General features: G+C 44.1%; 3 protein-coding genes across 3 annotated transcripts in view; 1 reads left to right on the forward strand and 2 right to left on the reverse strand.

Annotated features, from left to right (window-relative positions):
- The window catches only part of LOC132679615 (putative maltase-glucoamylase 2), a 90,068-nt gene extending 82,365 nt beyond the window's left edge, over window positions 1-7,703 (forward strand). Inside the window, exon 48 of the mRNA XM_060633318.3 lies at window positions 396-7,703. Within this exon, the coding sequence (XP_060489301.3) occupies window positions 396-3,692 (3,297 nt within the window). The 3' untranslated portion in view covers window positions 3,693-7,703. The remainder of the gene's footprint in view (window positions 1-395) is intronic.
- A 7,007-nt stretch (window positions 7,704-14,710) lies between these two features.
- Window positions 14,711-15,576, reverse strand: LOC144614554 (DBH-like monooxygenase protein 2). The gene is made up of 2 exons (XM_078438489.1): window positions 15,468-15,576; window positions 14,711-15,155 (listed from the first exon to the last, which is right to left on the reverse strand). The coding sequence occupies exons 1-2, from the start codon at window positions 15,567-15,569 to the stop codon at window positions 14,913-14,915; spliced, it is 345 nt and encodes a 114-aa protein (XP_078294615.1). The 5' UTR covers window positions 15,570-15,576; the 3' UTR covers window positions 14,711-14,912.
- Window positions 15,577-18,535: 2,959 nt separating this feature from the next.
- LOC132679616 (putative DBH-like monooxygenase protein 2) lies at window positions 18,536-22,860 on the reverse strand. The gene is made up of 8 exons (XM_078435305.1): window positions 22,573-22,860; window positions 21,533-21,679; window positions 20,855-21,016; window positions 20,558-20,641; window positions 19,614-19,781; window positions 19,322-19,466; window positions 18,967-19,133; window positions 18,536-18,631 (listed from the first exon to the last, which is right to left on the reverse strand). The coding sequence occupies exons 1-8, from the start codon at window positions 22,858-22,860 to the stop codon at window positions 18,536-18,538; spliced, it is 1,257 nt and encodes a 418-aa protein (XP_078291431.1).
- Window positions 22,861-27,627: the final 4,767 nt, after the last annotated feature.

Genomic DNA, 27,627 nt, shown 5'->3' on the forward strand with positions numbered 1-27,627 from the left:
TCAGATGCCTATTATATGCCAGGCACTTATACTCAGCATTGGGGATGGTGAAACATGAAACCAGCCTGCCTTTGGGAAAGTTAAAATCTAGTGGCAAAGCAATGAGATTTTAATACATGTTGGTTTTTATCAAAGCCTCGAATACTTGAAAGCAATGTGGTTTGGCCTGATGAAGTGGAAAGACACAGATTTCCAGCACAGGGATCATGTACACAACACATCCTTCTGTTTATCTGTCTGGAATCAGTGACCTGGAAAGGAATCTATATCCTTTTATTACTCTCTGGAAAAAGAATGAATACATCTGTTTTTGTTAAATTATAATTTGAAATATGCCTTAAATATAATGTTTAAGTAGTTCTGAAACACCAACTTTATCTCTTATTTTCTGGCAGATACTAACAATTCAATTGACTGACAAGATTATCAACCTGGAAAAACTAACTGAGGTTACCTGGATATACGGTGGCCCTATAATTTCCACTACACCTATGAGAAGTACCTTCCCGACAGAGTCTCTACATCCTTCTACAGTTACGACTAAGGCTACCACTTTTGAAACTGTTATCACTAGTTCTGCAAGTACTACTACGACTCTTCCTATCACAACCACTCCTTTCCCAACAAGTACTATGGAAGATACAACAAATACTACTATTACTAATAGCACTACACCATCCTCTACAAGTACCCCTACTGCTAGCACTAGTACTCTTCCTATCACAACCACTCCTTTCTCAACAAGTACTATTGAAATGACAACTAGTACTACCAGTTCTGATCCCACTACACCATCCTCTACAAGTACCTCTGCTGCTAGTCCTAGTACTCTGCCGATCACAACCACTCCTTTCCCAACAAGTACTATTGAAGTGACAACAAGTACTGCTGGTCCTGATACCCCTACACCTGCTGCTACAAGTGCTACTACTAGTATTAGTACTCTTATCACAACCACTCCTTTCCCAACAAGTACTATTGAAGTGACAACTAGTACTGCTGGTCCTGATACCACTACACCTGCTGCTACAAGTACTACTACTAGTAGTAGTCCTAGTACTCTTCCTGTCACAACCACTCCTTTCCCAACAAGTACTATGGAAGGTACAACAAGTACTACTATTACTAATAGCACTACATCATCCTCTACAAGTACCCCTACTGCTAGCACTAGTACTCTGCTGATCACAACCACTCCTTTCGCAACAAGTACTATTGAAGTGACAACTAGTACTGCTGGTGCTGATACCACTACACCTGCTGCTACAAGTACTACTACTAGTAGTAGTCCTAGTACTCTGCCTGTCACAACCACTCCTTTCCCAACAAGTACTATTGAAATGACAACTAGTACTGCTGGTCCTGATACCACCACACCTGCCCCTACAAGTACTACTACTAGTATTAGTACTCTTATCACAACCACTCCTTTCCCAACAAGTACTATTGAAGTGACAACTAGTGCTGCTGGTCCTGATACCACCACACCTGCCCCTACAAGTACTACTACTAGTAGTAGTACTAGTGCTCTGCCGATCACAACCACTCCTTTCTCAACAAGTACCATTGAAGTGACAACGAGTACTACCAGTTCTGATGCCACTACGCCGTCCTCTACAAGTACTCCTGCTGCTAGTACTAGTGCTCTGCCGATCACAACCACTCCTTTCACAACAAGTACTATTGAAAGGACAACTAGTACTGCTGGTGCTGATACCACCACACCTGCCCCTACAAGCACTACTACTAGTAGTATTACTAGTACTCTGCCGATCACAACCACTCCTTTCTCAACAAGTACCATTGAAGTGACAACGAGTACTACCAGTTCTGATGCCACTATGCCATCCTCTACAAGTACTCCTGCTGCTAGTACTAGTACTCTGCCGATCACAACCACTTCTTTCGCAACAAGTACTATTGAAGGGACAACTAGTACTGCTGGTCCTGATACCCCTACACCTGCTGCTACAAGTACTACTACTACTAGTAGTACTAATACTCTTCCTGTCACAACCACTCCTTTCCCAACAAGTACTATTGAAGTGACAAGTACTACCAGTTCTGATGCCACTACACCATCTTCTACAAGTACACTTACTGCTAGCACTAGTACTAGTCCTTTGCAAACAAGTACTATTGAAAGTACCACTCCTTTGCAAAAAAGTACTATTGAACTTACAACTAGTACTACTATTACTAATACCATTACACCTTCCCCTTCAAGTACTATTTCTAATACTATGCTTCCTATTACAACCACTCCTTTCCCAACAAGTGCTAGTGAAGCTACAACTAGTACTTCTGGACCTGATACCACTACACCTGCCCCTCTAACTATGAATGCTAGCACTAGTACTCTTATCACAACCACTGCTTTCCCAGCAAGTACTATTGAATTTACAACCAGCACTACATATCCTGATACCACGACACCCACCCCTACAAGTATGACTGCTAGTACTACTCCTCTTCCTATCACTCCCACTCCTTTCCCAACAAGTATTACTGAAGCTACAGCTAATGCTACCTATTCTCATGTCACTATACCATCCTCTACAAGTATTCCTACTGCTAACACTAGTACTCTTCCTGTCACAACCACTCCATTCCCAGCAAGTACTATTGAACTTACAACTAGTACTATTATTCCTAATACCACTACACTGTCCCCTACAAGTACCACTGCTAGCACTAGTACTCTTCCTGTCACAACCACTCCTTTCCCAACAAGTACTACTGAAGTTACCACTAGTACTACCCATCCTGATACCACTACACCTTCCCCTACAACTACGGCTAATGCTACTACTACTCTTCCCATTGCAACAGCTCTTTTCCCTACAAGTACTATTGAAGTTACAACTAGTACTACTATTCCTGATACCACTATACCATCTGCTACCAGTACTACTGCCAATACTAGTAGTATTCATCCTATCACAACCACCCCCTTCCCAACAAATACTACTGATGCTAGCATCAATACTAGTGTTCTTATTACCGCTACTCTTTCCCCAATAAGTATCGATACCACTACCATTAATAATAGTGTTTTAATTACACCCACTGCTTCTCCTATGAATGCGGGTGCTAATACTACTAACAACAGTTTTCCTATTACGACTCCTTTTTCTGTAAGTACTTATGATACAAACACTGCTATTGCTATGGTAACGACTTCTTTTACAAGTACTGATGTTGCTAGCACTGGCAACCACACTCCTATTACCAGTTCTCCTTCCCTTACGATATCCGGTGGGAATAGCAATAGCATTACTATTCCTACAACGTCTACTCCTTCTTCGACAGATATTTATTCTCCTAGCACTAGTGTAATAGCTAATACCACCACCAACACTGTAAACGGTACAGGGCATGCAGTAAATATTACTGATGCAGATAACTCTAACAGTGTTCCATATAACACTACCCATGTTTCTATTCCAAATGCTACAATGGCCTCAGACACATTAATGACTGTTCTTCTAGACACAGCAGCTCACAATCAGGTAACAGCCAACTCTGCAGTTAGTTATTTACCTATTGTTGCAACTAATGCTACCACAGATAGTACAAATATTACCATATATGCTTTAAACACTACCATTCTTGATAGAACAACAATGGATGCTTCTACTCCTGTATCTACCTACATTGCAAACACCGTAAATGCTACTCTAGTTCCATGATTACTACTCGAAGCAGGACAGTTACTATGGACATCTCTTTAAAAAAACTATTACAGGGGCACCTGGGTGGTTCAGCTGGCTAAGAGTCTGACTCTTGATTTCAGCTTAGGTCATGATCTCACATTTCATGAGATCAAGCCCTGCACTGGGCTCTGCGCTGACAGTGTGGAGCCTGCTTAGGATTCTCTCTCTCTCCCCCTTTCTCTCTGCCACTCCCCAACTCTTACATGTGCACACACACACACACATACCCTCTCCAAATAAATACATAAACTTGAAAAAAACAAGTATTACAGATATAAAAAATGAATGAACAGATACATGATCTTATGCTACTTAAGTTTTCACAAATGTTAACATTAGCTTTTACATATATGGCTATTCTGAGCACTGTAAACTTTGCAGATATGTCTAAAGATGTATCCATGACTACTTTTATAAGTGTAATTAAAGAAGGCATGGATACTTCTTTTGCAGCCAGAATATATACTCCTATTTTGAAAATTATAACTCCTGTAGTCCCAGCAATTAAACTGTAGATATGTTATACATCTTTGCTAGAGACTTCATAGATAATTTTGGTAGCTCAGATAATACCATATTAGGCTTTGTAAATACTATTGTTTTAGGTATAGTTATTGAAGTAACCTAACTTATTCTTGGGTTACAAGACATGATACCATAACTGACAGCACTGGTGATATGGGGCACTCACATGGCCAATAAAGCAACAGTTATTAATATCATAGTAGATTATTTAATTAGCAATGTTAAAAAATAATGCTTTATTTTCTTAGGGACTTTCCCACATACCATGGCTACCAATATAGCAATTCACTATTACACATCTTGAAAGTATTATTGCTTCTAAAGCAATCCTACATCCTAGCTATAACTATAGATATGGAAAGTGCTATCATTATAGATCTTGTACATACTTTGACTCCAGGAACTAAAATAATTACATTAAAAATATGATTACTTTTGGAGCGCCTGGGTGGCTCAGTCGGTTAAGTGTCCGACTTCAGCCCAGGTCATGATCTCGCGGTCCGTGAGTTCAAGCCCCGCATCGGGCTCTGGGCTGATGGCTCAGAGCCTGGAGCCTGCTTCCGATTCTGTCTCCCTCTCTCTCTGCCCCTCCCCCGTTCATGCTCTGTCTCTCTCTGTCTCAAAAATAAATAAACGTTAAAAAAAATTTAAAAAAAATGATTACTTTTACTACTATAGGAAATAAAACTGTGATTATAGATGTTAAAAACATAACTTCCTAAACTTTGCAACCACTACTTCCATAAGTGCTACTGATAGTCCTACTACAAATTTGAGAAGTACTTTTATGTGCAGATATTAAAAGTACTTCCAGGTAATTACAATTCATCTTAGGAGATCATTTTAGGCCCTTGATGTTACCCTGAATGGCTGGATTCACTTACAAGTCTCTAACTCTTCTGTAGACCAGAAATCACGCAGATGGAGATGGATACTTAAAGATATGGCATAGGAGAGATAGTCTCTGCCCTGGGGTCAGAGTTCTTGTTTACTTTTTCTCTTACCTACCAGCTTTTCCATTATATTCCACCATGAAGACTCTCCTTCTGTGTTAGGACTTTCAGCATGTTCTTGGTCTTTCATATCCAAATTTACCATTTTTCCCTTGGTCTGTTACTTTCTTAGATTAGCCAGACCCCATAAAGAGGCTCATAGTCATAACTGAATATGGCCAGTTGAATGCTATTGAAGGCTTAACCCTAGACAGTATTCTCAAAATGTAGTTTGGGTGCCCATGGGAGGCCACAGAACTCTTTCTGGGGTTCACAAGGCCAAATCTATCTTCATAATACTACGCCATTAATTTCCTTTTTCACTCTCATTCTCTGTTAATATACAGTGGCATTTTCCAGAGACTTTATGCTGTGTGCTATCACAGTAGATGAATATAGAAACAGACACAAGAATCTAGCTGTCTCGATTAAAATAGACATTAAACAGATTTACAAAATACAAAATATCATTCTTTTCACTGTTTTATGCTTTGAAATATAGCTGTTTTTCATAAAAATGCATTATTTATGTTAACATGTAATTGATACATTGTATTCTTGATGAATGAAAAAATAAATATTTCACAAAGTATTTTACAAATGACTCAATTTTAATTTCAAATGCAGTACATGTTAGCAAATATAAGCCACCTAAACCAAGCATAAGGTCTTCATTAAATTTGAACCTAAAGGGGTTGTGAGACCAAAAAGTTTGAGGATCACTTCCATAGGGCCACAATGGCCTGGATCCACTCTCGGGTCCAGGTCAAATACATTGAACTTCCCCAGCACTCAAAAACTCCAGCATCTGCGACTTGAGGTTCTAACCACACATGAATGTCTACCCCCTACTGCACACCTATCTGTGTAGCCTTCTGATCTAGCACCACACCTGTACTGTTGTCTGGCTGGCCTGACTGAGTTCCACATGAGGGGCACAGATTCCTCAGTTAGTTGCATTTGCCTTTTGAAGTCTTCCCACAAGCTGTGGCCTTCTGAATACAGTTGATAGACCTTCTACCAGGGTATGTATGCCTCTTAACTTGACCTTTCAACTCCAAACAAAACAAAACTCATAATTCCAAACTGTACTAATGGCTTTGGTCATAGACTCCCTCACTTGTTTCTTTACCAGGGGAGCTTCAGTGCACTTATCTGGTGGGCAGCACAAACCCTGATATGGGACAAAGTGCTCTGTGTCCTAAGACACATGGGAGTCCTGCTGCCAACCCACCACACTGAAGCAGATTAGTTGGCCAAAGGCTTCACCTAAAACACTTGGGATTTGGAAAACCAAGGATAAATTTGTTGAAACAACCATTGTTCTTTAGTTACTAAAATTCATTCCCTTTGTATAGAAATCAACCATAAGTGAAAATTTGGGATCTTGTAAAGGTAAGTACTCCTGAAAAAAAGAACAACAACAACAACAACAACAACAACAACAACAAACAGAACAGGAAAAAGGAAACCTGGACTTCAGAAGTTTGAAGGAACTTGAGAACTGAAACTTGAGAGTCTAGGCACAAGATATGATCCTGGAACCAAGTTGAGAACACCTGGAAAGAGAAGAGATAAAAGCAAGTGTCAGCTTGCTCCTTCTGGGTCTTGAGCTTAGCTGGACCCTGTGCTTCTGTCAGACCCTAACATGGATGATATACCCCATTGGGCCAGCTCTAAGAACACCACCTGCTACGAGGTTGCTGCAGCGACTATGGCTATAGGTAGACATGTCTTCCCTTGCCTCAGTTTCCTCATCTATAAGATGGAGGAAACATAAGAACTGCAATGTACATGGAAATGCATTTTCAGTCTGTAGAATGCCATACAAATTTTATTGTTAATCCACTGAGTGTCCTTATGTCTATTTACACTTTTCTGTTCTTCCTCCCCTATGTATCTTCCTGATACATAGCAGTTTTTCCTTTGAGCTGGTACTTTGTAATAAGGCTATTCTGAGTCTCTTTTTTCAAATGTTTTCAAATGCTTCACTGCTAAATTAAATAATGCCCATCTTTTCCTCACTTTATAAAATAAATAGATACAACTATCCCAGTTTTATGTTATTTTTCTGTATTTTTCTTAAACTTTTTATACTTGCTGCTATTCATATGTTTCCCTCTAGAAAGAACAAAATATATGAACAAAAACCAGACAAGAAAACTTTTGAAATCGCCAGTAGAGTTCATGTGCAGTGTGTATGTGTATCTTGTGTGTGTGTGTGTGCGTGTGCATGTATTTTCATGCACGTTATCTTACATAGCAAACATCATATTTTCTGCTGGTAAAATTTTCTCTGGTTTGTATAATGAACTTTAACATATCAGTGTTTCTTCATGCTCTTCAAAGAGCACTGTTATTTGATGGTGATTCACTGAATAAATGTGAGCACTATTGCTTGGAGAGGCTTTGGTTTATCTCCTATTCTGGCAGTGAGATATTGAGTTGCACGATGTTTTCCCCAAAATGACTTATGTTTAGTCTCTGCACTGAGGTGTGGACAGGGTGATCGTTGTCTCTCAACTTATCTGCATGTGTTTATACTTCTATTCACTTAGGTTTTGTCTAAATAGGATATAAATGTTGAGCTGTTCATTGAAATAAAGCATACACATTTTTACAGTCACACCACAGTGAATGGGATGTGAGGCGAGATGGGGTTGGCACCATGCTGGGAGGAGAAAAAACAATTCTCCATAGCTGGAGGCACTTTGATGGCACCTGGTGATGGAAAAACCTCAGAGAAGGTGATCTCAAACCGGACAGACACTGATTCATTTGGGCACAAGATGTTTAGAGATCTTTGGGAAACTGCTTTTACCCACAGCTGGAAGTGTTATCTATGTTAATTTCAAGAATAATACAAAATATTCTAATTTCAAATTAGATAAGATTATTTTTTGCATTTTATAAAGCATCTGTATTCTTATTTTTTAAATTTATTTTTAATTTGCATCCAAGTTAGTTAGCGTATAGTGAAATAATCATTATTAGGAGTAGATTCCAGTGATTCATCCCCTGTGTATAACACCCAGTGCTCATCCAAACAAGTGTCCTCCTTAATGCTCCTTGCCCATTTAGCCCATCCCTCCACCCACAGTGTCTCCAGCAACCCTCAGTTTGTTCTCTGTATTTGAGAGTCTCTTATGTTTTGTCCCCCTCCCTGTTTTTATATCATTTTTGTTTCCCTTCCCCTATGTTCATCTTCTTTGTATTTTAAATTCCACATATAAGTGAATTCATATGATATTTGTCTTTCTCTGACTGACTAATTTCACTTAGCACAATACCCTCTAGTTCCATCCACGTTGCTGCAAATGGCAAGATTTCATTCTTTTTGATTGCCGAGCAATACTCCATTGTATATATACACCACATCTTCTTTATCCATTCATCCATCGGTGGACATCTGGGCTCTTTCCATACTTTGGCTATTGCAATTTAGACAAGATTATATTTTTCTTTCTGGGTAAATTAAAATTTATAATTATAACATATCCTATGATCTTTATGAAGATATATATTTCTAATTCCAGCTTGAGGAAAATTTAGTCTTTTATTGGATTATTTAAATAGATGGTTAGTCAGATACAGAGTTGATAATATAGATGACAGGCTATGTTACGGATGTAACACAAGCTTATTTCCCAATATATGCCCAAATGAAAGCACACCTGAGTTGGAACAGACTTTAGGGATTATGTAGCTTAAAACTGTTACATCCTAAAATTTCCTCTAAACCGTATCTTTCCAGTCTTCATCAACATCTAACTAAATACTTTCTTGAAGGGTTGCCCATTCAATTATTGGGCAGTATTAATTTTTAAAACATTTTTCCTGGTACAAATATGAATTTTGGCTCCTCAGAGATGATTTCATGAGCTTTAATTTCACATCCTAAACCATGTCTACGATAACCTTCCATTTTTTTTGATGGTGGCTACTATTTTCCTATTAATCACCTAGATCAGAGCTCCTTATTTCTCAAACATCACCCTCATGACCTGTAGTTTTATGAAAAGTCCTGCTTATTTTTATTTAAATGCCACCCTTTTCTGGCTATTTAAATAATTGTCTATAAAATTCTAGTGATTTGCAGCTCCAAGAAACATGTGTTATTACTCACTTATTATTTGTTGTGTTATGCACAATAGCTGTAATTAATCCAGACAAATACTATAGCTTGCAGGCTGGAAGTTCTCTGCTCAGAGTAGCCAAAAACTCTTGTTTAGAAAAAACTTGACACTTTTCTAAATTGATTTTTTTTCTAGGTTACTCTCTATGTGCTGTTTGTTTGTTTGTTTGTTCATTTGTAACATTTCCTTGATATTTCATGCTGTCTCTCTATAGTTCTTGGGCTGGTTTCTTGTTTTAAATTGACTCCCTAATTTTGAAATGAGTTTGGAGAAAAGCTGCAAGAACAATATGAATAACTCCAGTGTAATCTTCACCCAGATTTCCCAAACATTATCCTTAGATTATGAATTATTTACCATATCTACTTTCTCTCTGTCTTCCTTTCCCTCTTTCTCACACACATGTATAGAATTTGAGAGTTTGTAAACAAGATGTCTCATCGGAACAAAATGCTTTAGTGCGTATTTCCTAAAACACAGGAACATATCCTTACATAACCACAATACAACCAGCCAAATCATGAAATTAACGTTCATGTAATACTAACACCTAACGCACAGACACCAGTAAAATTTCACCAATCATCCCAATAATGCTCTTTATGAACAACACAAAACAACAACGATGACAACAGCAACAGCAAAGAATTTGGCCCAAGAGAGCACATTGCATGTTGCATTGGCCTGTTTCATTGGATTTTTGTTTGCTGCTTAGTTGTCTCCATGCTGAAACTATTCCTTAGTCCCTCTTTTTCATTCATGATTTTGGCATTTTAAAGATGACACACCAGCTCTTTGGAGAATATCCCTCATTTTAGGTTTGTCTAATATTTCATGTGATTGCAATGGCGTTGTACATTTGAGGCAGAAATAACACAGAAGTGATGCTGTGTCCCTCTTGCTGCACACATCAGGAAGTATGGGATGCCTATTTGTCCATTACTGGCAACGTTACTTTGGCTGAGGTGGTGCCTGCCAGGTTTCTCCACAGTAGTTGCTTTTTTTTCTCATAGTAAATAATAAATATATTGTAAGGAGATACTTTGAGGCTATATGGCTATCTGCTTCCTCTTTTATATGTTTGGCCACCTGTTGATGAGTCTGGCCTGAATCAATTACTACTATGAGTTTGTCAAGTGGTGATGTTCCTTTTTTTAATGTTTATTTATTTTGAGATAATAAAATAAATTACAAAGTAAATAAATGTTTATTTTGAGAGAGAGAGTGGGAGTGGGGGAGGGGCAGAGAGAGAAAGAGAGAGAGAATCCCAAGCAGGCTCTGCGCTGTCAGCTCAGAGCCCAATGTGGGGCTCAATCCCACAAAGTGTGAGATTGTGACCCGAGCCAAAATCAAGAGTCGGACTCTAAACCGACTGAGCCACCCAGGCACCCCTCAAATGGTGATATTCTTTAACGTTCCTTCTACATTTGTTACTTGGCATTATAAAGGCTCTTCTTTCTTTACTATTTATTTTTTGAGTAACTCTTGGTAAATTGTCACTTCCCAGAGCCCCGCTAAATGTGCCCCTATTCTGAGATCCCCACATAGTCTAACAATCCAGCAATGAAAACTCTAACTCCTAGAAATCAGGGGGCTTCCAGTGACCTTCTTTACGGGGCCACTCTGATCGGTGAGTGCCTGTGCAATGGCTTAAGTGTATAAAGCCGGAACGTGATTCCTGCCTGTCCAAGAAATGGACAAATCAAGGGCAGTTTAACTAGTTCAGGGGTCCTCGGTCTTGGATCCATATTGGAAACACCTGGAGAGTTCCATAATTCACTAATGCCTGGACTCCATGCCCATCACCCAGTTAATTCTAATATGGAGTCAAGACTGGGAGCCACTGTGTTAGTGGAGTAGTGAGGTGGGGGAGCTTTCCTGTTCAGTCTCAGCTGACTCAGAAGTAGCAGGAATTTGGACACTAATGAGAATTCTAGCCAACAGGAAAAAGAAACTCAGTGATCCGTTTCCCAAAGGAGAGAGAGAGACAGAGAAGGACAAAGAGAAGAAGGGAGGAGAAAGAGGAAGAAGGAGAAAGAGGGAAAAGGAGAGAAGAGAAGGGAAGAAGGAAGGAGCAAAGAATGTGATAAAATATAGGCAATGGATAATGCTAGGTAAAAGATATAGGAGAATTCTTTCAACTTTTCTATTAATTAGAAATTGTATCAAAATATTCAACAAGAAAGACGAGAGCCACTGTAAACATTAACCTATGGTTCCTCCTCTCCTCACAAAACCACAGAAAAAAATAATGAGGGAATAAATTCTTATTTACCTTCCACATTTAATATGGGGTTTTGAGTAGAGGAGGTGAGGTGGAAAAGGAGGTCTGACCTGACCTTAGAGACCCCTCAGGGATGAGGGATGACAGGCCCAAGTGACGCAATGTTGAGAAAGTTGGGGTCTTTCCCTTTCCACCTCAGTGCAGAGCATCTTCCTCCTACAGTGTGTCATTAGACCATCAACAAACTGCAGTCACAAAGCACATGGATTGGAAAAAAGCCTTGAGATATCTAATCAAGTCCCCCACCCTAAGTATGAAGGTTTTAAAACATTTCTCCATACTACATGGCAATGAGAAAGAACGAAATATGGCCCTTTGTAGCAACGTGGATGGAACTGGAGAGTGTGATGCTAAGTGAAATAAGCCATACAGAGAAAGACAGATACCATATGTTTTCACTCTTATGTGGATCCTGAGAGACTTAACAGAAACCCATGGAGGAGGGGAAGGAAGAAAAAAAAAAAAAAAAAAGAGGTTAGAGTGGGAGAGAGCCAAAGCATAGGAGACTCTTAAAAACTGAGAACAAACTGATGGTTGATGGGGGGTGGGAGGGAGGGGGGGGTGGGTGATGGGTATTGAGGAGGGCACCTTTTGGGATGAGCAGTGGGGGTTGTATGGAAACAATTTGACAATAAATTTCATATATTGGAAAAAAAACAAAAAACAAAAAACAAAAAAACAAAAAAAAAACATTTCTCCAGAAATATTGGTCCGAGTGCTCTAATATATAATGGAATATATACATATATATAATATATATAATATGTATAATGGGATGCATCCCTTTTAACTATAGATATAACTATAGTTATAATTACAACTATAGTTATAATATAGTTATAACTATAACTATAGATATAATCTATAACTATAGATTTAACTATAATATATATAATATATATAATGGAATGAATCCCTTTTAACTATAGAAACATCATTCTCTGTAGATTGATATAGATATAGTTCCTGTCTCCAGGCATCGGGGGAGGAATGCTCAGTGGCACTGGGGAAAGGTCAGAGGTGGATAGTTGAGCCCACAGGGAAAATGGCCATTGAGATGCTTGTAGAAACTCAAGAACAGCTCCAAAAGGGCAGAGAGGGTGCCTTTCCCATTTTCCATTCATTTCAGTAGCTCCTGTTCTAACCTGATGTCAAGCACACAGATGGTGCTCAGGGAATATGTGCATGATCACAAAATGCTGAAGTCAGGAGATGGGGAGAAAAGTAAAACAAAAGAAGGAAGGCTAAATAGGAACAAGAAATTCAAAGAAGCACAAAAGAAAGCAGAGATGCCTGGAAACTGCACTGGGCCACGAGCTGGGCAAAGGGAGCCAGTGGGAGATTCTGGCTCAGAACGTTGGGGTAGTTGCCCAGCTGGCTTGAACCTGTCAAAGTAGACCTGAGGGTTGGCTTCTGAAACCCAGCCAGAAGCGGTGCTTGGTTTTTGTTTTAACCTAGAAGATTGGGGTTGAAAGAATTTGCTTGGGAGTCTTGGAGTAATACAGATTGGAATAGAAATGTCAGATTTGACAAAACAAGGAGAAAAGTGGCCTAGTTGTTCTGTGTTTTTATCTATACCTCATCTTTATCTGTGTGTTCCCTCATGCTGTGGCAAGTCATTCGTGTACTTCACACAGCTACCAAATGGCATCAACCATGTTTTAGAATCAAAAGGAAATCCTTCATTTCCCTTGGATGGTGGGACCACAGAGATACTCAACAGTGAACTCACACAGCCCTCTGCTTCTGGTGAGCCTAGTTTTTTCCATAATCATAAACTTTGACAATTCTTTTTGATTTAAGGACACCAACTCCCTCTGCTTACACATCATGAGGCCCAGAAGTGACCCCAAGCATTGAAAATGTCCAGTACTGAGATTGCAGGAACAGAATGTGAACACTGAATATTCTGCATAATCTTAGGATGGAGCCTCCAGAATTCTCCAGAAGAAGTGACAGTAAAGGTAACGGGCTCGTTATCGCACATACACCTCACCAATCCCAGAGGTTGCTGTGCCAGGAAGCAGGGCTATGATGTGAGATCAAGACTTGGCTCCTCGAGCAGTAGTAAACAATTTACTCAGGCCAGATCCCTGGTTTCTCAGAGATTAAGATCCCTCTAAACACACTGGGATAGCCAGAGTAGGGGTCCCTTCCAGAGCACATGAACAAAGAACAAGGCAATTCCTATTGTAGCATGGTGACTTTAAATCTCAAAGGACACGGTTCTACAGAGATTATTCTTAAGCTTAGAAGACAGAAATGTCCCCAGAAGCTCAGAGCAGCCACCACCAATAAACCTTTCCTGTCAACTGTGGTTCCAAATTGCAGTCTGATTCCACAAACCATTTGTGCCTACTCCCTTCTGTGTCCATGTGAACCTTTTTGACATGCCCTGGGCTCCAGAGCTAAGGACTACTCCTCTCCTCCTTGGCCTTGACCTCTTTTCAGAGCCCAATTCAGCCTTCCTGGTTAGTTAGGCTCTTGACACCTAGCAATCTGAGTGTTGAGAATGTGACACTTGGTGGAATAAAGATCAACTGATAATAGAGGCACAGGTGAGGAGAGCAAGGACTGCATTAGATGTTGCATTTGGGACAACCAGGTCCTTAAATGTCCTCCAGGTGCTTTATACTGAGCCATTCAAGAGACCTCCCAGCTGCCTCTCCTGGACCAAAGTCTCAAAGGAAGGAGATGGCAACAGGAAGCAAGTTCAGTTCTATTTAATCTGATGTCTTGAGTTTTGTCCCTTATAAACAGAGCCTCTCCCTTTCCCACCAATCATACATGTGGCTTCCTGCCTCTGACTCATAGGGAAGGTGAGGCGAAAAATGCCATAAGAAAAGAGAAACAGGAGCCCCCTTTAGGGTCAGCATGGGTAGAGGAGGGTTTACAGGGCTCTCCCTCTGCATTCAAGCTCCCACCTCCCCAAATGGTATCCCCTTGGGTAAGCTGGAGCATCAAACTTCTCAGAGAGTGGTGCACACCCAGCCTTGAATCCTTACTTTGTCAGAAAACATATGGTCCCAAATATGGACCTTTTTGGTCCCCAAAAGGATGAATTGTATCCCTAGGCATGGAAGAGTCTTTACGGAATAAGTGCAATCCCCAGGCCCACGATGTCCTCAGGCCCGGGTCATGGGAAGGGGCAACAGATGGGGGGCTTTGGAGAGCCCAAGCAGAGTAGAATTTCTGTATTTGGTAATAAGGGGAGGGCTGAGCAGAGAGGAACCTGAGTATTTGACATAAGGAGATAGTATCAGACTCCAACCTGCAGGGTGGCAAGAAGCCAAGAAAGAGCACCCTGCCCAAACAAGAGGGCAGCCAGAGGGAGGCACCTCAGGGTAGCAGTGCTGGAGCCCAAGAGGGCAATTGGTGCAACCCTGAAGCCTGCAGGGGTTTTGTCCTGGGGCTCCACTTTGCCTCCGGAGGACTCCAAGCAGGGTCCCCGAGGAGCACGGATAATTTCTGGAATCCAGCCTGTTGTGTTTTCCACTACCTCCTGTAGGAGAAGGAAAATGGGGGGAAATGGGTAAGGGCAGAAGCTTCTCCCACCCTCATTTCCTTTCTTCTGCACTTACTTAGTGATTCCCAGTCCTTGCAGCCTCACAAACCAACTGGGATATTCCAACAACCCCACAATCCAGAACAGCACCAGCCCATCTCTCTGCTCCCCAGCCCTTGCTTCCCTGACCCAGTGTTCTTACCACTGCCATTCACCTACCTCCTTCTTTCTTTTCCTGGCTTTTTCCAACACCGTTCCACCCCCCTCCATCCCTAACCCTGAGAGGGTGGTGTCTCTTGGAACACTCACATCAATGGTCTTTATTATCACTGTCTGCTGGGCCTCCTTGCAGGCTTTCTCAGCCTTCTTAATGTTCTCTGGGGTCCATTCAACATTGTTCATGGCCATCATGCCCTCCATGGAACTGCCATGGGCAAGGGGAACACACAATAAGATAGGGTCAACTTAAAGCTTTGACAAAATAGCCTCACTTTTGTTAGCATAATTTCTAGGTCAGCATAAACCAAAAAGAATGCCTCACGATTTAATATGACCACGATGAATTTGGCAGAAGGAGAAATATCAAAACTCAGAGATGAGCATTTTTTAAGTGAAAAAGAGAAACTCTTGACTCTTTAAAAAGTGGTTCTTAATCTGAGGGCCATGAAGTTCAAGAAAGTCGATGGAGTGACTTCAGGGAACCTATAAATGCCCTGAAATAGTATGTGAAATGTGTGTGTCTGCACAGATGTGCATTTTCCTTGGAAAGGATGATCAGAACTTTCATTAGAATCTCAGAGACAACCCTTACCCCTAAATAATTAGGGGTCACTACTTGAAAGTAAACAGTCTTTGACTGTCAGGTAGTGCATGAGAAAAAGGCAAAGAATTTGTACATAAGTGATCTAACTTTTAGAGGTCAGTTCTTATCTGCTTTTCTGAATGACCTCACTAATATGGAAAAATCTTCTATCTTACATCAGAGCTTCAAGAGTCAGACGCTGACAGAAGCAGGCATTAAGAAGGCAGGGGCTAACCAGGGAGCCTGCTGAGGAATCCTAACTCACTAGTGTAGGGGGTAGTAGGTGGTCTTCCTTTTCCTCCTTCCTCGTCCTCCCCAAGACCCCTCCCACACACAATTGAAGGTCTTATCTTCCAGGATGACTCACTCTGATACCTCCTCCCCCAGCTCATGGGCCACGTGGATGATGTCAGGGTACCCCATGCAGCTGGAGATGTTGTTTCGGGGATAGTAGAAGAGGAAGATGAGGCACATCTCATTAATGGTGCTGGGACCCCCCTGGAGAAGAAAAGAGAGCCAGAAATGGAACAGAAAGATACAAAGGCAAGCAGAGAGAAGGGAACAAGGCAGGCAGAAAATAGGTTATGTGTCATTCTACCAATGATTCTGTTTTCCTTTTCCCTTAGCCTGCAACAAGCTCACTGAGTGTTAATTACTACTTCTTAGCTACCCTTTCCTTTTCTGATTGGTGGGCATTCATTGATGTTATTTTCAAAGAAGTATTCCATATATCTGCCCTATCCACTACATTTCCACAGCCACTGCTCTGGTTTGAGAAGATGGTTGAGAAGATGAGAGAAGATACTGAGTTTCCAAAAAAAAGCCACTCCCTTCTGAGCTCTCCATCTCTATGTGTCTAAAGCAAGACCCATTCAAATATATCACATGTGCAGTTCACTGTAGTAGGACCTTATGGTTTTTCCCTGTGAATCCCCTAGTGCATTTTCCCCATCTGTCTCTTACAGTATATATTACTTTCTACTTTGCATCATAGTATATATGGCTATAGTTTCTTCCTCAATAGCACACAACCCCTTAGGAATCCTATAAACACTGAAACTACTTTTGATATACAAATGGCTGGGTTTCCTTGTGACCATAAGAACAATAGCTAACTCATAGGGTGCCTGGGTGGCTCAGTTGGTTAGGCAGCTGATCTTGATTTTGGCTCTGGTCATGGTCTCACGGTTCACGGGTTCAAGACCCCTGTTGGGCTCTGTGGCTGACAGCTCAGGGCCTGCTTGGGATTCTCTGTCTCCTTCTCTCTCTCGGTGCCCCCCCCCCCGCCTCCTCTCTTTCTCTCTCTCTCTTTCTCTCAATAAATAAATTTTTAAAAACCTTAAGAAAAAAAGAATAATAGCTAAGTCTAATTGAACATCTACTATAAGTCAGGCAATGATCTAGATGTTTTTTTTTTTTAATTTTTATTTATTTTGAGGCAGAGAGAGGCAGAGTATGAGTGGGGAGGAGCAGAGAGAGAGGGAGCCTCAGAATCCAAAGCAGGATCCAGGCTCTGAGCTGTCAGCACAAAGCCCGACATGGGGCTCGAACCCATGAACTGTGAGATCATGACCAAGCCGAAGTCGGACACTTAACCGACTGAGCCACCCAGGTGCCCCATTGTTTTACATATGCTAATCAACTCTCACAACAATATTATGAGATAGTATTGTTAGTTCTTATATGAATTAAGAAACTGAGGCACAAAGAGATTGAATAACTTGCCTAAGGTTAGAAAACTACTAATAGTTGTGTTGGCATTCAAACCCAGGCAAAGAGACCAAGCTCTTGGTCGCTATAACATGCTGTATGTCCATTGTCTTAGTGGGTCATTGACACCAGATAATAGGGAATCCTTGTACCCATCTTAAAATCACTGTGATGTGAGAGCATGAAAAGCCCCATGTAAATAATATCATTGGAGGAAGAAAGGGGCTTCAGCTGGAACAATCAGTCACTTAACAGACAAGGCCAGGGTTGGGGTCTATTCTGAGGCTACTGTCCTTGACCATGGTGGGGAGGGAGGTACTCACAAAAGTCAAGGAGTCCCGGTCCAGCGTCTGGTAATGACACTCCACCAGCAACTCATCTCCCTATTCGGAGTGAAACGTGAAGGACCCCTTCAGACCCATTCTGTGTCTTTCAAAACACAGAAGGACTGCTACTGCCTGAGAACCCCCTTGGCTGACAGGGATGAGCTCTGATCCTGCCTCCCCAGCCTGTCTCCAGTCACACCTCCCTGCAGGCTCCCACCTGTTTAATCTCCATTCGATAAGGTAAATCTCGAGTCTCCTGCAGATTGAAGTCGTAGAGATCATCTTTGCAGATTATTCGGAGTTGTGTTCCATTTCTAGAGGGAACAGAGCAGTGTAATGTGCTCATACTGTGGGCAAAGATTTACCGTAAAACAAAAAAGCTCCTCCTTCCACAGCTTTATTCCGGTCACCTCTATTCTATGGGTAGTTCTAGCTCCTCCTTACTCCCAACCAAGCATAACCTTAGGCTGCAGAATAAGTAACTATTCTCACATTTGTTCCCACATGCAGATGGGAAAGCTTCAAGTCCATGTCTTCCCTTACCTGTATTGCACAGCCTGCAGAGCACGGCCAGCCAGGTGGGTGTGGAGCAGGTAGCCATATACCTGTATGTCAGGCACTGGGACCCCATTCATCTGTGGCAGGGAGGAGAAGACACATCTGATTTGTTAAGAACTCTCATCTTGCCCTGTTCCTTGATTTTTCCCCGTTAATATTTGACATCTTCCTCCTATGACTGACACGAGCCCCTTTAGTTCTTACTGGGCCCTCCTGGACCCTCTTCCTGCCCCACCCCCTGGCCCCAAAGCCCTGACTCCTTCCTTCCCTTGCATGATCCAGATTATAGGTTTTCCTGAACATAGGTAGCTATTCTCCGGGTCCAGGGCTCAGGCTGTGTGTGCTTATGGACCAGCCCAGATCTGTGACGGGAAACAAGGAACCTTGGGGAGGATGTGCCTCCCAGCTTCACCTCCTCAAACTTCTCCGTCTTACACAGCCCATAGGACAGGAAGGACTCCGCGCCTGGGGGTATGAAGTGGATGGGGAAAGTGAAGAAACCCAGCTGGAGGACTCCCATGTCGTATTTGCGCAGCTTTGCCGTGTAGTATAATCGGATGCCTGAGGAGTCGTATACACCTGGTGCAGAATGGAAGAATCACAGAAGGTAAGAGAGCTGGTCACCATGTGGGAGCAAGAGGCCCAGGAAAGACAGGGCAGGGCTGTGGCCAAAAGGAGCCAGTGTGCATCCCGCAGCACCTTCCCAACACCTCAAGGAATCAGCCAGGCACACCAGTTCTTCTTCTATAAATGCTCCAGATGCTCACCTGGAACGTTGTGAAAATTGCTGTAATGAATCTCCAATCGGATCCACTGGGGGTCTAAGGGAGTCCCAATAGAGACACCCACATCATCTGGAAACTGGTAACTCTGTTGGATGGAGGAAGATTTGGCAGCGGGAAGGGCTTGGTGCTAGGTGCAGGGACCAGCACCTGCCCATGTTTTATGGCCCTCATCCCAGACCTCCCCCATCTCCTGGCCTTCCATCAGTCCAGCAATCCCAGTAGCCTGACAACATGCACACACTTAGCCACCTATTTCCCTCATCACAAGACTCACTGTGCCCCCGACAGCCCAGCCCACGATGACCTGCGAGCAGAGGGAGAAGGCAGGGTCAGCCCCGTAGCAGTCACTGATGCCCGTGGGGAGAACACTGGCATTGCCACAGGCATAAACCAGGATGTGATGCACCATCGTCTCGTTGTGCTTGAGCAGCTTGGGCTCAAACTGGGTGAGGGAAGGAAGGCAGATCAGAGTCAAGATCTTCTATGTCAAGTCCTATTTCTCCCATCCCTTTGCCCCAAAGAAAACTATACCCATTTCCCACTTCTCTTTCTCTTTCTTTTCTATTTGCTCTCTGTTTTTTTGTCCCCAACCCATCACTTACCCTGACTCTGTCTGATTTCTCTCTCAGCCTCCACCCTTTTAAAGTCCTTCCCTGAGTGCACAACATGCCAAGTCTAGCAGAGAATATCCTCATGACTTCTGACTTTCCCTTAGTAATCTTACTAGTCTATAATATCTGAGCACATGCCTCATTGGATTCACCTCTTAAAGAAAAAAAATTGGCTCCCACACATTTGCTAGTTATTGTAAGATCAAAACTTGAAATCACTCAACTATGAAATCAGGTGGCCAAGTTGAAGTTCCCTCTAGCCAGACTTCATGGACCTGACAGCCCTTGGCCATGACCCCCAGCCTGAACTTCCTCCTGGGCTATGAGCACAATTCTAGGCCCAATGTGGGGCTTGTATTTTGCCCTTCGGAAACACTAATTTGTTACCTTCATCAAAATCTCTGCTGCATTGTGGGACTCAAATAGAACAGTGTTGGGCTCAAGAAATCATGAAACTACCACCTCCACCAAATCTGGCCTGGCCTCGCTGTGCTCCCAGCTACTTCTCTCCAGCTTCCTCTCAGCCGTTTTCTGAACATCATCCTTCCAGAGCTGGCTGCGCTCACAGCGCTGCTCAACTGCCTTAGCAACATCTGGTTCGCCCTACCTTGAAGATGTGATGCTTCTTGCTGACGATGGGGAGAGGGAGGAAGGTGCAGGCATATGTGGTGTCATCCTCTGGAATGAGGAACTGGAGAAGGACACACAGAGGCTGAGCTGGTTGGGAAATGAGGCTCTCAGAGAAGCCGGGGAAGGGACAGGCTAGCTTGGCAGTCCTCAGCGGACTGAGGAAGTCATAGCAATCTCAATTCAAGGAATGTACTGAGTATTGGGTGCAAGAGGAGGGTCATGATTGAGTGGGAAGGGGGCTGGGAGATGGCTGGGTGGGGTGGAGGGCTCTTACATCAGTGAGTTCCAAGTCATGGATGATGGTGTCCTCAGGGATGTCAAGGTCATCAGGGTGGACTATTTGTAGCAGGAAAATGGACTTGACAAAAGTACGGTCCCGATCCAGCTTCAGAGTGTCATCCAGGCCATAGGCAGCCAGAACCCTTATGGTGTCACTCTGGGGGTGTGATTGGCATTGAGGTGCTTCTGCCCGTGAGTAGCACTTTGCACATACCCACACCCAAGGACTGACACAAGCCACTTGCTCACATCTACACAGTGGAATGGAAGGAGCTTCAGACTGGGGGATCGAAACCATCGGGTTCTAGTTCTACCTCAGAGGCCAACTTGCTGGAAATAAAAGCAAGTCACATTCCCTCTCAATGCTTATATCCACATCTGAGAAGTGACACACTAAAGTTCCGTAAAATCAAGCAAGGTTCTTGGATAGGGGAAGCCAGGGGAGGGTGGGGTGGATGCTGAATCAATGGGAAATCAATCCCCTTGTAGAGGGCTTGTGGATTTGGGGAGGGACATGACTGGGGAGGTGCCTGGAAAGGCGCAGAGGGACAGAACCCCTGGGAACTGTGCCTGCCACCTGAGATACAGGCACATTCCGGATGGGGAGTGACTCCGCCTACCCAGAAGGAAAAGCTGCTTGTAATCGAATGCTTCCCTCCCCTTCCTATTTTACCGTAATGTCTTGGTCATGGGCATCACAGGAGCGGAAGGGCCTGGAGAAGCGCATGGTGGTGTAGACAGCATCTTCTGTCAGCCCCTGCAGCTCAGCATCCTGGCTCCCGTCCTCCTCCAGGGTGTCTTCATCCACCAGGTGCTGATCCTGGGGTCCAGTGAAGGTCAAAGAGTAAGAACAGGAAACTCTAGTGGTCATGACTGTGGAGCGGCTAGTGACCCTTTAGCTCCCCCAAGGTACTAAGTTAGCAGAACCCAGGTCTTCTTCATTTTGTAGTTTGCTCCAGGGACAGAGCATGGCATCAAAGTGGATCCTCAGGCAGAGGGATGAACAAACTCTGATGGAATTTCGCCAGCTGACCCTGATTTACTTCTCCCGTTCCAAATCGCAAGTCCATAAATCCTAGTGTTCCTGCATCTCTAGCCTGTGAAAAGTCACATACCCTCTGGACTCTCAATGCTATCTGTCCTCTCTTGTGGCTCATAACATTGACCCTTCCCCATACAAATGCAGTTCAGATGGGTGAGGTTGGGAGATGGGTGAGTTGCTTCTTCATCTGTAAAATAGGGTCATAATCATCCACCTCATAGTGAGGCTGTGAGGTTTAACAAGCAAAGATTGTGGAACAATGCCTGGTTAATCAAAAGTACATTACAATTTTAAGCTATTACTATGGTAGCTGCTACTGTGTTTATTAGACTATTTTATGTTGTGGTCCACCCAACTGAGCTTAATAGAAGCTAAGGCTGAAGACTGCTTCAAACAGCGTTGACTCTCCCTCATTGTCCTGCTTTTAGTCATGCAGGACCCTCTCTCAGCACAGTGGTTCCACTCCTTAGCACCTTAGGGACACGCAATCTGGAAGACCTAGTTTGAAACTCTCCAGTGGACCATTTCTACAGGGTGAGGTCAGAAGTCAGCTGGTGTTCTGGGTGTGTGCCTGGATAAGTTTGGAAAATCTGGATCCTTCCTGGACTCAGAGTCATCCTCAACCCAGCAAGAGACCCTCATCCTTGGAAGGGAGTCACCCTCAGACTTACCGAGAAATAGACATTGCCATCAGGCAGGACTCCTCCAACCACCAGATCGCTCCCCACTCTGGTGTAGCGATTTGTGACACCCAAGCCCACCCAGCCGGCTGTCCGGACCTGGAGCTCAAACGTGATGATCTCAGCCTCAAGATCAAAGTCCCAGCGCAGGAAAATGACATTGGAAGGATCTAGGAACCTGGAATAACGCAGGCGAGATGTGGGGCCAAAGCGTTTGCCTTGGAAGAGGGCTGCCAGAGTCATAAGTAGGAGAAGCCTGAAGAGAAGGGCACAGGTCATGGCTCCTGGGGTCTGGAGCATCTCTCCTACAGATGGACACTCAAGAAGTATGGATTTATATGTGCCTCTACCTGTGCTAGGCACCGTGCCATAGGGGAGGGACAGACTGGGGCTCTTCTGATCTGATTATCCCCTGGATTCCAAGTGGTGCCACTTACATAACCCTGGAGGTTATGAGGTGTGAGGTGGTCAGAGAGGGTACAGAGCAGATTGCTCTTGCCCTGGAGCAGGCACCTGACATGAAATTCTCAGGAGTGGGTCATTTAGACTCTTCCACCCCGACCCCATGCGAGGGTCCTGCCAGTGGGGACCCTACAGATCAAGGGGGTTGGGTTTCTCCCTGTCTCTCCTCCCTCACCTTTCTTTCTCCCTTTCTGCACCTCTGCCCCATCCCTATATCCTTGGATGTCCTTACTGAGCACCCTGCCCTCTGGCACCTGTCCCCACCCAGTTTTTATGGGCATTTTTCTATATCTGGAATTGGTGCATAGCCGGGGGTGGGGGCAGGGCTGATTACATGCAGCAGAGGAAGGAGAGAAGTTTTTGATGGGGTGTTTGGGGAAGGCTACGATTTCCATCTCCCGGAGGAGTCTTTGCTACTAATCCCTGGAAGGACACACAGAGGTGAAGGAACCATAATCAGCTTTCCAGATGGGTGAGTCTGAGGCAGTCTTGAGTTTCTGCACATTCCTGGGGAGCAGCAGGGAGGAGGAGGAGGGGAAGGAAAGAAGAGGGAGAGATAGGGGGATAAATGTAAACTGGCCTTTGGGATGTTTGGTGCTTTACCCTTCCTTCCATGAATTGCCTGCCAGAGAAGTCACATTCAGTTGACTCTCCACTAGGGGGCTTTGGTATTCAGGCAATAAAGACACAGAAGGAGTGTTAGAATATTAGGACACCAGATTTACCGAGAAATAGACACTACTGCCAGGCAATGAATTTTAGAAAAAGGAATTTTAGTGAAAAGGAATTTTAGACACACTTAATTTTTCAAGGATTGCAATCCACTTAATTTTCAATGAGGAAAGGGAAATACCAAGAGGTAACATGAGGAGTGCCTGACCCCCCCATCCAGTCAGAGGCAGAGCTAACACAAGAACACAGGGGCTCTGCCCCCAGGCCAGTGCCCGTTCCATTATTTGCTTAGGTTAGAGACACCCACAAGGCACCCAGCCACCTGCCATGCCTTCCCCACCGTGGCTGGCCCTGGTGGAAGGGGTTATCATCTGCTGGTTGCTTCTTAGGGAGGGGACCCACATCTCACTCTATTTCCAGAGTTCTTTCTGCCCAAGCTATGACACAGCTGGGCCAGAGCCAGAAATCACCTCACTGACCCCCAGTGTCCTTCCTGCGTCAGGCAATGGAGAGGCTCTGAAAAATCAACAAGGACATGCATCCAGGGGGCATCTGCCAGCACAGAAATTAGACCACACATCACACAGGAAGTCAGCTCGGAAGTGGGTAGGAGCTGGGGCATCTATTTACGCCTCCATCTGGGACATGCATATTCTTTTTAGTATCAGTTAAGTTCATCAAAGCTGGTATGGACCCAGCTGGGGTGGTTGGCAGGCTCTGTGAGCACCTGAGTTGGAACTGGGGTGCAGTGGGAGAAGAAAACCCATTTCCCATGCCTTCTCTGAGAGAGGGGAGATTGCTGGCAGTCATCTGGAAGGAAGAGGTTTACCTTGGCCCAGGATGGGAGCAGGGCCAAGACCAGAGGAGGAGCCTTGGGACGCAATGACCTTGAGGAGCAGGAATCCAGGGAGGAGATAACAGGAGTTATCAGAGACATTCTGATCCCAATCGCATTTGGGGATTAAGGCTAAGGGAGGGGGTGGCAGGGAGACAGGCAGCCCGTCCTATAAACCAAGATGGGGCCAGGATCCCTTATCCTGCAATCTGTCTACCGGCCAGAGAGCCTGCCTCAGGGAGAAAGCTGGGAGCCCGCGCCTGCAGCTCACGGTTTCTGTTCCTGGTCTCCTTCTGGCCACCCACTGGCCTTTTCTCTCCCTGTTCACCTGTTCCCCCAGTTATGGTTTGCTCCCTCTCCCAGCCCCCTTCCCTTCTACCCTCTGATCCCCAGAGCAACTCTCCCCCAGAATAAACTCAGAATGCAGTGCACGTGGCTTGCTAAGTGAGGACGTCTCTGTCCTGGCACATACATATTTCTGGTATTCAAGATGTGCGATTTGGGCATTCTTCCCAGAGCTTCATCCCTCTCCGTCCCTGGAGAGATGAGGGTGGGAACAGGCAGGACAGCGAAAGGCAAAAGGAGACCAGCACATGTTACTGAGAATGCAGGGCGATTGATATTTTCTTTACGATTAGATGATGCAAATTTGAAATAGTCAGATATAGAAAATATTAATGAACTTGTTTTATACACAAAATTGTATATAATGAAAATGTGGGGTTTTTTTTGAATGAACAACACACAATTTTGAAGTCATCGAGCCAACTGAATTATAAACTGTATTATGCTGTCACCACATGGCATCAGTAACCGTTATCCTTTGCCAGAATCATGGGAACCATATTGTTGTAAGTATTTACACCTGAGCAGATTAACAAAATTAGTGAATCTGGGAGGCGCAAAGCCCCAGGACACCAGGCCACAGCTGTTCCCTGACGTGCAGTCTCCCGGGTGGTGGGCCTGCGGTCCTATCGTGCTCCAGCTGTCTTCTTCATTCATCAAGTGTCTGTGACAGCGCAGACACCTCACTGGGAACACCGACGTGAATATGGTGCAGTCCCAGGTCTTGAAATTGTAAAGTTCAGTTGCTAGATCCCTATGTGTCCCCTTACTTTTGTCCATAAAATTCTGAGGGGGAAGAGAAGGTAGCTATGGGCCTTTACATCTGATTTCCCAGATCGCTGATTTCCAAACTTTCTGAAAAAACAAGGCCTCTTACCACTGTTGAAAAGTAGGGGCGCCTGGGTGGCTCGGTCGGTTAAGCGTCCGACTTCGGCTCAGGTCATGATCTCGCGATCCGCGAGTTCGAGCCCCGCGTCGGGCTCTGGGCTGACCGCTCAGAGCCTGGGGCCTGTTTCAAATTCTGGGTCTCCCTCTCTCTCTGCCCCTCCCCCGTTCATGCTCTGTCTCTCTCTGTCTCAAAAATAAATAAACGTTAAAAAAAAGAAAAGTTACAAGATCTTGTGATTTTAATCTCAGCTGATGACTGAGAGAGAAGGCGACGTAAAAGCTGCTATTAATTCTGTGAAATTGGAATTGAATTGGTAGTTGACCGTGGCGGTGACAGGAGTCAACTCTAAGTGCTCAGTCTGTGCCAAACTCTATTCCAAGAATTTTTCATGTATTAATCTACTTACTCCTATAAAATCACCTTCATAATTATCTCCATCTTACAGAGGGAGAAACACTCCCAAGGCCACCTGCTAGGTAGGGCCGGTGCTGTGAGTTGTCAGAAAGATGTAACTGAAAATCAAAGCTCCTCCCGATTCAGAAAAATCTCTCCCCAAAAGTAGGAGAGAAAGAAAGCAGTCTCATTACTGAATAAGCATTAAACCGATGTGATACACATCCCAGGCATTTTGTTAAGGGGTTGCAAAGACAGACAGAAATCCCGGCCTTTTATACAGGTAATCAGATACAACCCATTACATAAATGTTCTCGAGATAAACTATAGCCAGACCTCAGATAAGAGGCCGGGACAGGACTTTTGTTAACCCACAGTTCATCTTACAGTCACTTGGTGACTTGGGGTGTCCATCTGCGTTTGCTAATTTGCTTTACCCAAAGGCAAAGTAACTTGCCATATCTTTAGGACAGGGAATCGTTTTGCAACTTGGAGGGAGGCATCTGCTCTAAATTTAGTTAGGCTCATCCTGATACTTGTATTTCAAAGAGAGGATGGCGGGACCTTGTGAAAAACATTTCTGGGTGATTTACACACATTTCAAAGAAACAGAGAAAGAACTTAAAATTACAAGTTTTCTAAAGTAAATGCTCTGAGGGAACGGACAGGAGTTAAGTGTCTTTCCTTATTTTCAACAGGGAAAATGAAGCCTCTTATGTTTAATTTGCAGTTACCCTTACAGAGGAGAACACGTGTGATTAGAAACGAGCGGCCGCTGTGCACTGACCAGTGTGGCCTCTTGCACGTGGGGGAGAGAGGTCTTCGCTGAATCCACCAGCCTGCTTGGTTGCATTGAGATGTTTTAATCCCTCGGGAAGATCTGAGACACAGATTCAGAACCACTGTCGTCTGTGTCCCAGAATCCCAGAGATTCTGAGAGGGAGCAGGACTAAACTAAGTGCCCTCACCAAGGCACTCAGTGAATGTGGGGAGTGTGTGCACGCCCATGTGAGGGCTGTTGGTGTGCAGGAAACAGGAAACCGTGGGGTCTGAACCGCGGTGAGAAAATGAGACAAAATATTGAGTTTCCTGGAGAAGCCACTCCCTTTTGAGTTTCAGGCCCAGAGTGTCAGCTACTGATTGCCACCTTAGGGACCAGGACCCTGCTCTCCTGCCTGACTGGGCCCGTCCCGCTGCTGAGCTGGAGAAAGCCCGTGGGGCCCAGGCAATGGTACCATTTCCCATTCTGTGGGGCTGGGTGCTCATGGCCACCGTGACAACAGGTCAGATGCCAGGCCGAGAAGGCCCCTCCATGGGCTGAGGGAGGGAAAGAGGGACCAGTAGGCACAGAAAGTTTTGTTCCCTCATCCCAGGCTTTCCAAGATTCTCCCAGCCATAGCACCCTCCCACCTCCTACCCCCGAGGAAGCATCCCTTCCGTCTCCAGTTG

The sequence above is a fragment of the Panthera onca genome, chromosome A2 (assembly GCF_046562875.1).
Source record: "Panthera onca isolate mPanOnc1 chromosome A2, mPanOnc1 haplotype 2, whole genome shotgun sequence".
Lineage (NCBI taxonomy): Eukaryota > Metazoa > Chordata > Mammalia > Carnivora > Felidae > Panthera > Panthera onca.